Genomic DNA, 12,904 nt, shown 5'->3' with positions numbered 1-12,904 from the left:
TATGCTATTACCATTATTATATATTACAATTTTAGTTTTGATTTAGCGAGTGTTATAAATGCAAATCATAACAGTGTATGATATAACACGAATTACAATATTACTTGTGCAAATCAAAACAAACAAAATGGCAGGAGACTGGTTATGATGATGATGAGCTGACTCATTGACTGGAAAAGTGTTTTGTATGTCAAATTTTGTTTCTTGTCTTTGAAGCTGAATACTAACTACTGTAATTTAGTCAGAAGTTCACTTCAGCAATGATTTCAATTCTTTTTCCGGAATCTTTAAAGAAATTTGCTCAAGTTTTCAATTGATATTTTTGTTCAAACTCTATAAATTTATCTTTGTCTTTTATTTTATTAATAACTACCTTTATTGTTTATAGAGCTTCTCGAGCTTTAAATACCATCATATGGTCGTAACTCGAGAAAGTCCTTCTTAACTTAGTAAAACAAGATACCGGCAAAGTACAAAAAAGTTGAATGTATGCATATGTAAAGTTGAATCCAAAAGTGGTTGAATGAATGTTGAATGTCAATCAATGTAAACAAACTTTTTCTTTTGGTCTTTCAAAATAGATTTACCTCACTTAGAGTTTTTTCACTGTTTTTTTCAGTGTGGTAAATCTATTTCAAAAACTTGCAAAAAGTTTGTTTACATGCGCACATTCAACTTTTTCATGCAGTTGTGATAGCCTAAATAACTTACGCTCCAGTGGTTTGGTGAAATAGCTCCAATTCTGGCTTTCCAAGTTAGGATGGACCTTCCCGAAGGCATTTAACGCTGGTTAGACTAGGTACACAGACAGTCATACAGAAACACCATAAAGCGAAAGTATATATAGCTATAAACTCAAAAAGTCTAGCTTCCTGAAGGCACGTCTCTTCATTGTCTGCGCTGCTTGGAGAAAAGATTGCATCATGAAAAAGTACTAATGCACTTGAAAAAAAATTTAGGCGCATTTCAACTTTTCTCGACTGTACGTCTGAATGGACCACAATGGCATTCCTTTATTTTTCTTTTGACCAATAAAATAGATTTTGTTAGAGAAGTGCAATCACAGCGTACGTAAGTGGAGGCCGGGCCTTAACTAGGATTGGTTTCTATTTCACCCTATTTAAGATGGCGCAGAACTTTTTGATAAATTTCATACGCAGTATCCTCTTGACTATTGAGGCAAAGTTGCAATAGAGAATTGTTGAAATATAGCAGCAAATGAAAAAAACAAGCTATTTCTGATTTTTTTATTAATTTTTTTTTATAAGCATTGCACTTATAAGCATATCTAGGCTCAGATATGGGGAAAAATTAAGCATATGGCAAGCATTGCTTGAGCCTACAAAAAATGTTTTTTTCCTGATTTTGGCTTTTTCTGGCTGGAATTTTATGGATTTTCAGTATTTCCCTGAATTTATGCTTTGGATTTAAGCATCCCCTCAAACATTTTTCAGCCTTATTAAGCTTTCGAACTAAGCATCTCTGAGCCTGTTTTCGGATTTTTGTATGCTTATAAAAAAAACATGTATATATCAGGAAAGGTCTATTTAGTGAATAACAATCACGATATATATTGTTGTAAGAAAGAAACTAAGGTGAAAAAAACAAACAAGAGATGTGAAAACCTGTAAGCTAATGATACCATAATTTTTGAAATATATTTTTGAGAAGCTTTTCCAGCTTTCCTTAAATTTTATTAAATTATCAAGCTGCGAATTGTTCAAGTATTTTGTTAATGGAATATAATTTTTTTTCAAGCAAATGCCTCAATCAATCAATCAACCAATCAATAATTAAATCAATCAATTATTCCTGATTATTTTTTAATGTTTTAATCTTTAAAATCAAAACATTAAAGCTTTATAAGTGCATGACATGATCTTTATGTGGGGGCATTTAGTGAAAGCTATGACTAGTTTAAAGCAAAATAAGGGGCCTTCTCTTTGACACAGCTGAAAATATTCTTAAAAATTAATAAACGGGGGGGGGGGGGGTCCTAATAAGGTCCGGGGGGAGGGGGTTGGAAAATTTTCGAAAAATTAACAAGCGAGGGGGGGGGGCGTTTATTTGGAACCTAAGAGTACCCAGGAAGCTTGAATTTCAAAAGATGAATAAATCACTAGTCATTCGAAACCGATGAGCTAAGAATATTAACAACTAATTATAATATATTGACGCTTATAAAAACTTCTGCCTGACCTTAATCGCGAATGCAAAGAATAAACTAAAAATCAAAACTCTTCAAAAAATCAACCAAAATCACACAAACACTTAAATTGATATCTCCTTAAACTACAAAATTCATACCAACATTTAGGCCTTACCTCTGTATAACTTGCATACAGACAGTATTTTTCAAAAGTTGGTGGCGCTTGGGTTAGTATCTGCCTAGCCATTAGACAAGAGTCTACTTCTGACTGAACTTTGCTTTTTGATACTATTGACGGCACTGATTCTAGTGAAGTAGACTAGGAGCACCATTTTGATAGAAAAACACTAAAAATCCAAATAATTAAAAAGCTTGTGGGAGTTGGAAATATGATGAAAAGTGCGAAACCAACATAATAAATAACAGAACTACAATACCATATTTCCAAATAAAAATATTGCACCATTCATTTTTTACCTTCCAAAAATGACTCAAATCTCTGGAAGACTGTTTTACAGTCCGCCTAAGTAACGCTCAAAATTAGAGAAGGGCTACACACTACCGAGCCACTTAATCGCGCCATTAAGTCTATCAAAAAGCCTTAAATGGACCCCCAGGCTAGGTAGCTATGAGCTTTGTTGAAAAATTGTCAAAGATAGATATAATCGAATCAAAAGGAGATGAAAATAAAAACGGAAGGCATTGAAGACTATCCTGTTTTAACATTAATTCTGAAGACCGGTAAGAAGTCTTGTGGAGGAACTGGCAACAATATCTCTTAAAATTAAAATGTTATAAAAGTGGAACATGGAAATTACAATAGGAAAAACTTTGTCTGCTTGATTTCAAAACAGAGGCATTGGAGCAATATTCAAGATCATGAAAACGCAACCCGTCACGACAACTTTTTGAACGATCCATGGATATCTAATGTTTCTTTTTATAACTTGGATCTCTGCTATACTAAAAGTCTATATCTACAATCCTTTATTGCCCCCGCAAGGAGTGCAGCGACTGAGGAGGCACTCATAGCTTCACGCAATATATTGGACTGGAATCTCGATTTTTTGCGAATTGTTTTTGTTTTTGTGTTTGCGTCGTAATCGGCTTTCCGGCCAATTAAGTGTTCCGCAAAAATATGGCGGTAAATTATACAGCGGTAAATGTTATACATATTTTCATATTACGTTATATGCTATTACCATTATTGCGTATTACATTTTATTAGTTTCGATTTAGCATTGAAAAGCTGAAGCGAGTGTTATAGATGCAAATTATAGAAAAAGTATAGTGATTACACCATAACACGAATTACAATATTACTTGTGCAAATCAAAACAAACAAAATGGCAGACTGGTTATGATGATGAGCTGATTCATTGACTGGAAAAAGTGTTTCGTATGTCAAATTTTGTTTCTTGTCTTTCAAATTGAATACTAAATACTGTAATTTAGTCAGAAGTTCATTTCAGCAATGATTTCAATTCTTTTACTGGAATCTTTAAAGAAGTTTGCTCAAGTTTTCAAATGTACATTTGATATTTTTGTTCAAACTGTAATTTATCTTTGTCTGTTATTATATTAACAACTAGCTTTATTGTTTATAGAGCTTCTTGAGCTTTAAAGACCATCATATGGTCGTAACTCGAGAAAGTCCTTCTTAACTTGGTAAAACAAGATACCGGCAAAGTACAAAAAAGTTGAATGTGCACATGAGTAAAGTTGAATCCAAAAGTGGTTGAATGTGTTGAATGTCAATCAATATATTTTTTTGGTCTTCAAAATAGATTTACCTCACTTAGAGTGTTTTCACTGTTTGTGTGGTACATCTATTTCAAAAGCCTGAAAAAAGTTCGTTTACATTCGTTTAACTTTGCATGCGCACGTTCCACTTTTTCATGCAGTTGTAATAGAGGCCGTCCATATAGTCCATTCATATAATAGTACGTACGCAAAGATTTTCCAAAAATTTGATACCCCCTCCCCCCTTGTGCGCAAGAAACAATAGAAATGATGTCATTTAAACAATAGATGTACGCTTTTGCTAAACCCCCCTCTCCCCCCTTCATTGCGTACGTACTGTATGTGTATGGATAGCCTAAATAACTTACGCTCTAGGGGTTTGTTGAAATAGCAATTCTAGCTTTCCAAGTTAAGGCATTTAACGGTGGTTAGAGTAGGCACACAGACAGTCATACAGGAACACCACAAAGTGAGAGTATATAGCTAAAAACTCAAAAAGTCTAGTTTCCTGAAGGCCCGTCTCTTCATTGTCTGCGCTGCAATCATAATGGCTTCAATCCTTTCAGCTTGGAGAAAAGATTTCATCATGAAAAAGTACTATGCACTTGAAAAAAAATTAGGCACATTTCAACTTTTCGACTGTACGCCTGAATGGACCACAATGACATTCCTTTATTTTTCTTTTGACTGCAATCACAGCGTACGCAAGTGGAACCCGGGCCTTAACTAGGATTGGTCTATTTCAGATGGCGCAGAACTTTTTGATAAATTTTATACGCAGTATCATCTTATCATCTTACTATTGTTTATTAGGCAAAGTAGCAATAGAGAGTTGTTGAAATATATAGCAGCCAATGAAAAATAAATAAGCTATTTCTGATTGGTTACCTTGTTGATTTATTCACCGCACCGCTATATATTTTGCCTACAATCTAAGATGTCTGCAGCATTATCGAAAAAGGTCTATTTAGTGAATGATCATGACATATATTGTTGTAAAACAAACAAACAAGGAGATGTGAAAGTCAGTAAGATAATGATACCATGATTTTCGAAATATGTTTTTGAGAAGCTTTTCCAGCTTTTCCTTGAATTTTATTAAATTGTCAAGCTGCATGAATTCTTCAAGTATTTTGTTAATGGAATATGATTTTTTTTCAGTCAATCAATAAATAATTAAATCAATCAATTATTCCTGATTATTTTTATTAAAAGCTTTATAACTGCATGACATGACCTTTCTGTGGGGGCATTTAGTGAAAGCTATGACTAGTCTGGTATCTAATCCATATGTCAATTTTATGCCGGTTAAATTTCTAAAAGCTTTCCAACAGCAGATGAAAAATACCATTATACTATTAAATTTTAAATATGGTTAAGGGCGTTGTTGAACAAATAATCAAAATTAAATCTTATTAGAATCTTAAATCAATGAATCAATTAATTGAAAGAAAAGTGATCTCTTTTAGTCGAGCCCAGGGTAACTTCCACCACTTCCACAAGATTTCACTGATGGACGTAATAGAATCCTCACACGAGTGCTATCAAAATTTGAAAGAATTTGGATGAATGGCGTTCCTAGTAAGCTACGTGCATTGGGTACGACAGGTCAGATATTTCAAAAAGTCTCTTAAATTCCTATCTTCCTCCATAAAATAATGGCTTACTGATTCTTCGCTATACCAGATTCAAAAAGCTTCCTTCGTGATTGCTTAGGGTCAGTAGCGTAGTATGTTTTAGGGTATTTTTTCTCTTTTTGGCTGAAAAATGCTAATTCTAAGATGTTATAAAGCAAAGAGGCGCCCAAATTTAGTAGTCAGAGACGCCTTTTTCCATCCTTTGACTCTCGGTCGCTCAAAACACAAAGTTTTCGGGTATTTTTTCGCTTTTTAGTTTAAAACTGCAAATTCTAAGGTGTTGTAAAGTAAAGCGGCCGCCAAATTTAGTAGTCAGAGACGCCTTTTTCCAACCTTTGGCTCTCGCCCGCTACCCCATGCCACCACACTACTGCTTATGGTAATAGATTGAAATGAAGCAATGAAAAAGAAAAATATGACAATCATTTCACATACCTCTCCGTCTTCTTCTTGTTGAGCTTTCATTTTCTTCTTTTCTTCATCCATCTTCATTTTTTCTTGAATTCTCTCTTCAAAGTTCAAATACTCCGATTCTTCTTTCCCGGCTTTCCTCAACAGAGATTTGATGAGTTGTATTTTCTTCTCAGATTTATAGTTTGTGGAGCCAACTTGGTGCGTTGTGTGCTCAAATTCAGTATCGTGGCTCACGGTTACATTTTGAGAACCCATTACGAGGCTTGGGAGGGATTCTTTCCTGATTGGTGTTTCTGTTTTGATAGGCTCATTTTGATTGGGTAATTCGTCTATTGCAGTGATTTTGATTGGTGGTTCGATCGTTGAAGGCATGTCATTGGTGGCTTGGACATTGTCTTGATTTTGATTGGCTGGTTCTTTTGTTGGTTCGATTTCATTGGCGGATTGGGTGATTTCTTCGCTGTGATTGGTTGTCGAATCATTTGATTGTGACTTAAGGGAAATTTTACGTTGAATACGGATCCTCGATTCCTCTGGAAAATCAGGCGCGCTGGTTTGATTCTCGGGTTCTAACATACCATTGGTGGACGGGCGTTTATTAGACATCTCATTGGTTGATTCAATTGGTTCTGCTATTTCATTGGACGAGGTAAAATATGATTCAGTAATGTGATTGGACGATACTTGTTCTTCGTTCTTTTCATTGAGTGGTTTTGAAGATTCGTCGTTTTGATTGGCTGGTTGATGTTGAATTGATACTTGATTGGTTGATTTTGGTAGATCGTTTTTAATCGGAATGTATTGTTGAGTTGTATCTGCATTCTGATTGGACAATTGAAGTTGATCTTTAATTTCATTGGTCGTTTCAGTCTGTTCTTCGTTTAGATTTGGTACGAGTTCAGTCTCTATTTCTTTATTTCCAAGAGAGATCCAATGATCTTTAAGAATACCCAAAACTCTTTTGGAGACAAACTGCGACTTTTTAGGTAAATTCGGATCAACTTCAACTTCACCGGGACTACGTAACTGAGCTTCGAAATCTTCCTCTGTAAAATAACAACCAAGTTTACGCAATAGTTTGATGCCAACTTCTAAAATCTGTTCTTGACTTGATAAATTTTCAACAGTCTGTCCAAGCTTTGTAAACAAATGTTTAGTTATCAAGTCCTCTTTCTTTGAGGATTCTTGCTTGGCTTGGTTTGTTGTCTGAGGAGGTTGTTCCTTCTCTGGGTTACTGACTGGCAGAGATTTTTGAGAGAGTTCATCAGGTACTTGTTGGTTAGTTACTGCTGCTTTAGATTCTGAAGTTTCTGGTAAGGTTAGATTTTCAATTGTATTCTCTTTAGGGGGATTGGCATTGCTTGGAGCTGTAATGTTAACCACTTCTTTCCCGCTATTTTGCTGTTGGTTATGTATATCTGTAATCAAAGGTAACCTTTCGATGGTGATAATGTCTGTCTCTAACTGTTTGGGGTCTGCCGGAGAATCAGATTGTAAGTCTTCATTAAGATCTAAGCTACTAGCCGTTGAACAAGTACCACTAGCCTCACTTCCTTCTTTCATCTGCTCCGTACCACTTTTCTTCTTTTTCATGAATGGGAAAAATCTACGTTTTTTCTTCTGGAAAACACTGTCTTTATTCTGTAAGAGGTTGCTTAAGTCTTCGTTGTTTTGGTCCTCATTTTGTTTGGCCTTGTTTTGATTCTTTTTGAACAACCGTTTGATGGATGGTTTCCTGCGGACTCTGTTATTTTCTTCATTTTCAACATTTAGTCTCAGCGTTGACCCATAATCGTTTTCGCTTTCGTAAAGCTCCGAACTTGCAGCCGAATACCGGCCACTTTCACGAGAACGAGCCGAGTGTTGTCGTAAGTTGTCGTCCGTTTTCCCGAAAAAAAATAAATCGTCAGTAGCAGTCGGTAGATTTGTCGGTGTTTTATCGTCTTGAAATTCTTTTAAAACATTTTGAGTGTTGTTTTCAAATTCTTTAAAGTCGTTTATAAACTCATTCTCGTTCTTAGTCGGTTCATTGTCGGGAATTTCGATCGGTGATTTAACGTTCGATTCGTAGCAATCATCATCTGAGTATTCAAAACTGAATCGATCTTTATGTGAAGCCTTTCGTCGAACACTTTTCGTTATTATCAAGCCATGTTGACCATCTACAGAATTGATTTTTAAAATCTCTGATTTCTGATTACGCTTAAAGATGTTATCGTCAAATCTTTCAAGCTCCTCGACAGCACTTTCTCCATTGTCCTCACTCTCTGTGGTGACCTCTGATCGGATGTTTTCATTATGCTCGGAATCTGATTGGCTAATATCAACTGTAGCGTCTTCTGATTGGTCGGTTTGAGATTCGAATTGGCTCCAATCGATCTCCTTCTCATGGCTTTCTTCGCGGATTTTTGCACTCCTCCTTCGTAATTTTTTTTGGTCACGATTAGGAGAGATAGATCGTTCAGTTGATAAAGTACTTGAGGGAGGAGATTTTAGGAGATCAACACTTGGTGCCTCAATCTGTGGACTGATGACGTTATTTGAGGCAGGGCGTTGGTCTTCTCCTTCCTACAAATGAAGAATAGGAGACAAGTCTTAGCATTCATGGCTTTAGTAAAAAGGATAGATTTAAAAAAAGTCTTTTTGAAATCAAAAAAGAATTAGAATGGGATTTTCTCATTTACATTTCTTTTTTAATCAGGCACAGATCAAATTAACGTGAGTGAGACAGGCGAACACCAATGAGCAATTCAAAGGAAATCAATGCACTAGACAGGACTATTAAATATGGCAGAAACTCTATTCAAAGGGACATAATAGTACTTGCGAAATTTGTAAACAAACTGTATGCAGCGGATACAAAATCAAAACAAATGTCACATGTCAAAATAAAAAATCAAACCAAATATGGCTAATTGTGATTGTTCAATTGTTTTACAAGTTTGTTTTGGACACGTGATTTTAATTGTTCTCTTTAATGACACGTGGTTCACGCAATGTTTACATTTTACTACTTTTATGTCCCTTCAAATAAGGAAATGTAGAACAAATTGTGCACACGAATCAAAAACTTATGTCAGTACAAATCGAGCACGTAAAATAATTGAAGGTAATTTGATACCCTGTAATTAAAAAGAAATTATGTATGTGAAATAATTGCTAATTAATAAGTGGGGAGAAATACAGCTTGTTAAAAGATCTGCCTTGAATCAGCTTGAATCCTTACTGGCACGTAATTTTAGAAACGAAGTAAAAATAACTTAGGCCTAATAGAGCAGCACACTGCGGCGAGTGTTAAATAGTCACAGAATATGCACAAATTTACTAAATTGAAGTGTGTGATTGAAAGTCGTACAAATTTCAACTGAAATACTCATGTCGTAAACGACATGGAACGCTATTCTCCGGTTAAGGCTGTAAGACAAAACTTTTTCATTTCCGGGGAAACTTCATATTATTACTTTTACAACGGAAAAATACCATCAGCCTGGTTAAGTACAAAACTAGCTTCAACATTTTAGGCAGTCAGTCCCAAAGTCGTTGTGTGTTGTCAATGCATTTGTAGGTAGCAAGAATTTATTTCTGCCGGTATGTTCGAAAGAAAAAGCCGGGATTGAGAAAGTTTAACCATCCTAAAGGCAGGGAGGGGCGATCAGTTGTACCTGAAAAACCGATCAGATCTACCAAAAGGAATAAGAAGGATGTATTTGACCTAGAATTTAATATTTTCATATTGCAAGGTATATCTTACCAATTCATTGGTATCGAATAGTTTGTTTTCCACGACAGTGGTATCGCATTCACTCCAGATATCATCTACACCAAAAGATTTCTGTAATATTAAGAAATTACCAAGACTAAGAAAATTCATTATGGAGCAAATCCATATATGCCTTGCAATTAAAGCATCGCTAAATACACTATTTCGACCGTAGCCGCCAACTACCACGCGGGCATTCTTTTGTCCATTTTACCATAAAACCGTCCCAGTCTTTTCTTCGACAATATAAAAAAGTGTAAAAAAGGATTGGATCGAGTTTAGGGTGGTAAATGAAACAATAAAGTGGCATGCGCCTGACCGTGCGACTATGGTCGAAAATTACGGTCGCTAAATTCTTAGAAGGGAATGAGTTAGATTTGTCCGGGTCAAATAATTCAGCCTTACTCTCAACTTTCGCAAAATTCTATATTTGGCAAATACTTGAAGCTAAAATTGTTATAGAACTGAAGATTCCATTTGAGACCCCCACTCGGGTCAGAGAGCTTCAAAATTGGGTCCTCTCATAAAACAGTAATTACTTCATGAAGTTCATCCTTCATTTCGCCATCAACGAGTCGGTGCTCGTCGACCATTGATGAATTTTCTGGAAGTTTGACTTCTTTGTTATCCCGCAAGTCATCTTTTGCCTAAAAAAACGGATACAAGATTACGAGTTACTCTTAAAAAAGGTTTAAAACGTGTTTCAAATTAAGAAGATTTTTTAAAAATTCCAATACTAAATTTGCAACAAGAGAGACTTACGATAAAAAAGATTTCAAAAAATATAACCTAATAGTCTGGGAGCTACTGAGGTCGATCGTACATTTCAATTCTCCAACTACTCATAAGTGGCTAATAAATACCCCTCCCGCCCACTTGCTTTTCTTATTTCTTTCGGCCCGCTTATTAACTCTCGAAAATATGTTCATCAAGTCAAGAGAAAGTAAGTAAGTCTGCGACCACAGTCGGAGGCGACTCGAAGGCTCCTCTTTCGATAGCTATCTACCCGAAGGTAGGGGAGGGCGCCACTCTTTCTCCCTGGATTGCTCCACTTACCATTGATCCTTCACTTAATTGCTGAGCATCAAGCAGAGAGGCATCAAGTACCATTTTGGAAATCTTGGGTATGACCTGGCTGGGGGTTGAACCCACAACCTTGCGAACCGTAGCCGGATGCTCTACCACTGCACTACGGTCAAGAGAAAGAGTTTCCCTATTAGTTTTTAAAACGTTATATTTGGGGGTATTTTAAAGTTAATTTCCACCTTCTTGCGAAGAGGTTCCACCACTTGGGTGGTGATAACCTTTTTTAAATAGACTTACGTCGTAATTCTCTAATTCGTGGTCTTGTTTACGTAACAACTGACTGACGACTTTGTCCGGGACATCGAGCAAATTGTTGTTTTGGTCGACTCGGTCATCGTTAATTTCATTTTCAGATTGAGTTTCAAAGTTGTCCCAAAAATGCTCAATATCAGCACGAGACTAAACGAAATATCAAAATAGATCACCATAAGCGTGGTGAGTGTTTTGAGCACCCCTGGCAAGTCAACCCGGTAGATAAAAGCCATCGGATTTTTTTTGTACTTCTATGTAACTATGTAACTATGTAACTCTTCATCGATGATAAACTCAAATTCAGTCATTCATAAATTGTTACCCTGAGTATCAGAGGTTAAGTTTTCAAAGAAAATAGTAACCTCTGAAGACAAATAATAGAAATTTTATAGCGCATGTGTCAATCTAATCACTGTAGAAAAAATCAAAGATGAAGAGCAAATATTACCATATTAATGTCTAGCAGACTGTATCAGTATGCAGTTTACTATTTATGAATTCCCCAGAAACCTCCAAGTTTAGTTGAAATGAGTTTATTTCGAAAAAAATCTTTTACATGATCCCCAAATGTATAACAGTAATTACTAAACTTTTAATTATGGAAATGTCACTTTAATTGAATCGAAATAATAGACAGACTTTATGTTATGATTCTCTATCACTGACTCTTCTTACAAAGCATTGATGACTTTTTGTAAGTTGTGTTTTCAACGACGGGAATAAAAATATCGACTATGACGCTCATCCAAGATCTTGGATGGTCGTCATGGTTACTTTTGTCTTCGCTGATTGCGCGATGAATAGAATCTCGATTCGTCGGCACAATGTAAATATATGATTTTGAGCTGTGCTTTTCACGGTAATAAATTGTGGTTGTCTTCAAATAATGATTTTTCCCTACATTTTACCCCATTCTTGGAGAAGGAAGGGGTGATTCCAATCTAAAATTTGGCCAAGATGTGACAGAATAAAATTCCCAACCATTTTAGACGATTTAGAGATTTTAGACGACTTAATGTTTTCCTAATCATTCAGCAGTTTACTTTGTATCATGAACACATAAACGCCTGGACATCCATCTCCTTTGTCTTTTTGAAGATAACACAGATAGCTTCGTTGCCCCCTCGTTAAAAGTATAAAATGAAACAATAGATTTTGGATGATATGCCACTTAGGAATACCTTGCTAACAAAGTCAAAACTTCGACAAAAGTCTCTGTTGTTCTACTCTTCTCAAGTCTTTTATCTATATCATAACAAAGATAACAGAGGCAAAATAATCGTCAGGTTGTCAAAACTCCGACTAATATTTCTAAATTTTGACTTAAAAGTGTCTAATAATTTTAGATAGTGTCACATTCTAATTTCGATATTCTTATTATATTACACAGTCTCTCAACTTTGGCAAGCTAATTTTTTCAAGTCATAAAAAATGGAGAGACAAAAGGGATTCAAAAGTATACACGCAGTTGAAATTCTGCATTTCAGAGTTGAAAATGTTGATAAAATATATTACAAACTTGTAAAAAAATTCGAAAATAATTTTTTAGTGCATTTGGAGTAATTTTCAAGCTCTATCAATCTTTTTACCTAAATAATTCAAAGAAATAAAATTATGACGGAATATTGTCGGATTTTTCATACCAAATTTGAAATACAGGCGGCAACGAAGCCCGCTTCAAAGAGACAATAAAAGATAGATGTCCAGTCGTTTATATGTTCATGTTTGTATAAAAATCAGTCCGCTTATTTTGGGACACACTGTATGTAAAGGGAGGAAAACAGAAAGATTTCTTACGTTTCGGAAAAAAGCTCTACTTTTTCGTCCGCCAATTTTGGTTTGTGCATTTTCAATTTCAATCAT

General features: G+C 35.4%; 1 protein-coding gene across 1 annotated transcript; it reads right to left on the bottom strand.

Moving 5' to 3' along the window:
• Positions 1–5,841: 5,841 nt before the first annotated feature.
• LOC136816011 (uncharacterized) lies at positions 5,842–12,904 on the bottom strand. Its single transcript, XM_067072436.1, has 5 exons — positions 12,839–12,904; positions 11,027–11,188; positions 10,243–10,350; positions 9,695–9,775; positions 5,842–8,511 (listed from the first exon to the last, which is right to left on the bottom strand). The coding sequence occupies exons 1-5, from the start codon at positions 12,902–12,904 to the stop codon at positions 5,842–5,844; spliced, it is 3,087 nt and encodes a 1,028-aa protein (XP_066928537.1).

The sequence above is a fragment of the Clytia hemisphaerica genome, unplaced genomic scaffold (genome assembly GCF_902728285.1).
Source record: "Clytia hemisphaerica strain Z4C2 unplaced genomic scaffold, Clytia hemisphaerica genome assembly, whole genome shotgun sequence".
Classification (NCBI taxonomy): domain Eukaryota; kingdom Metazoa; phylum Cnidaria; class Hydrozoa; order Leptothecata; family Clytiidae; genus Clytia; species Clytia hemisphaerica.
The sequence above is the reverse complement of the archived record's forward strand: the minus strand, read 5'-3'. Positions and strand labels throughout refer to the sequence as shown.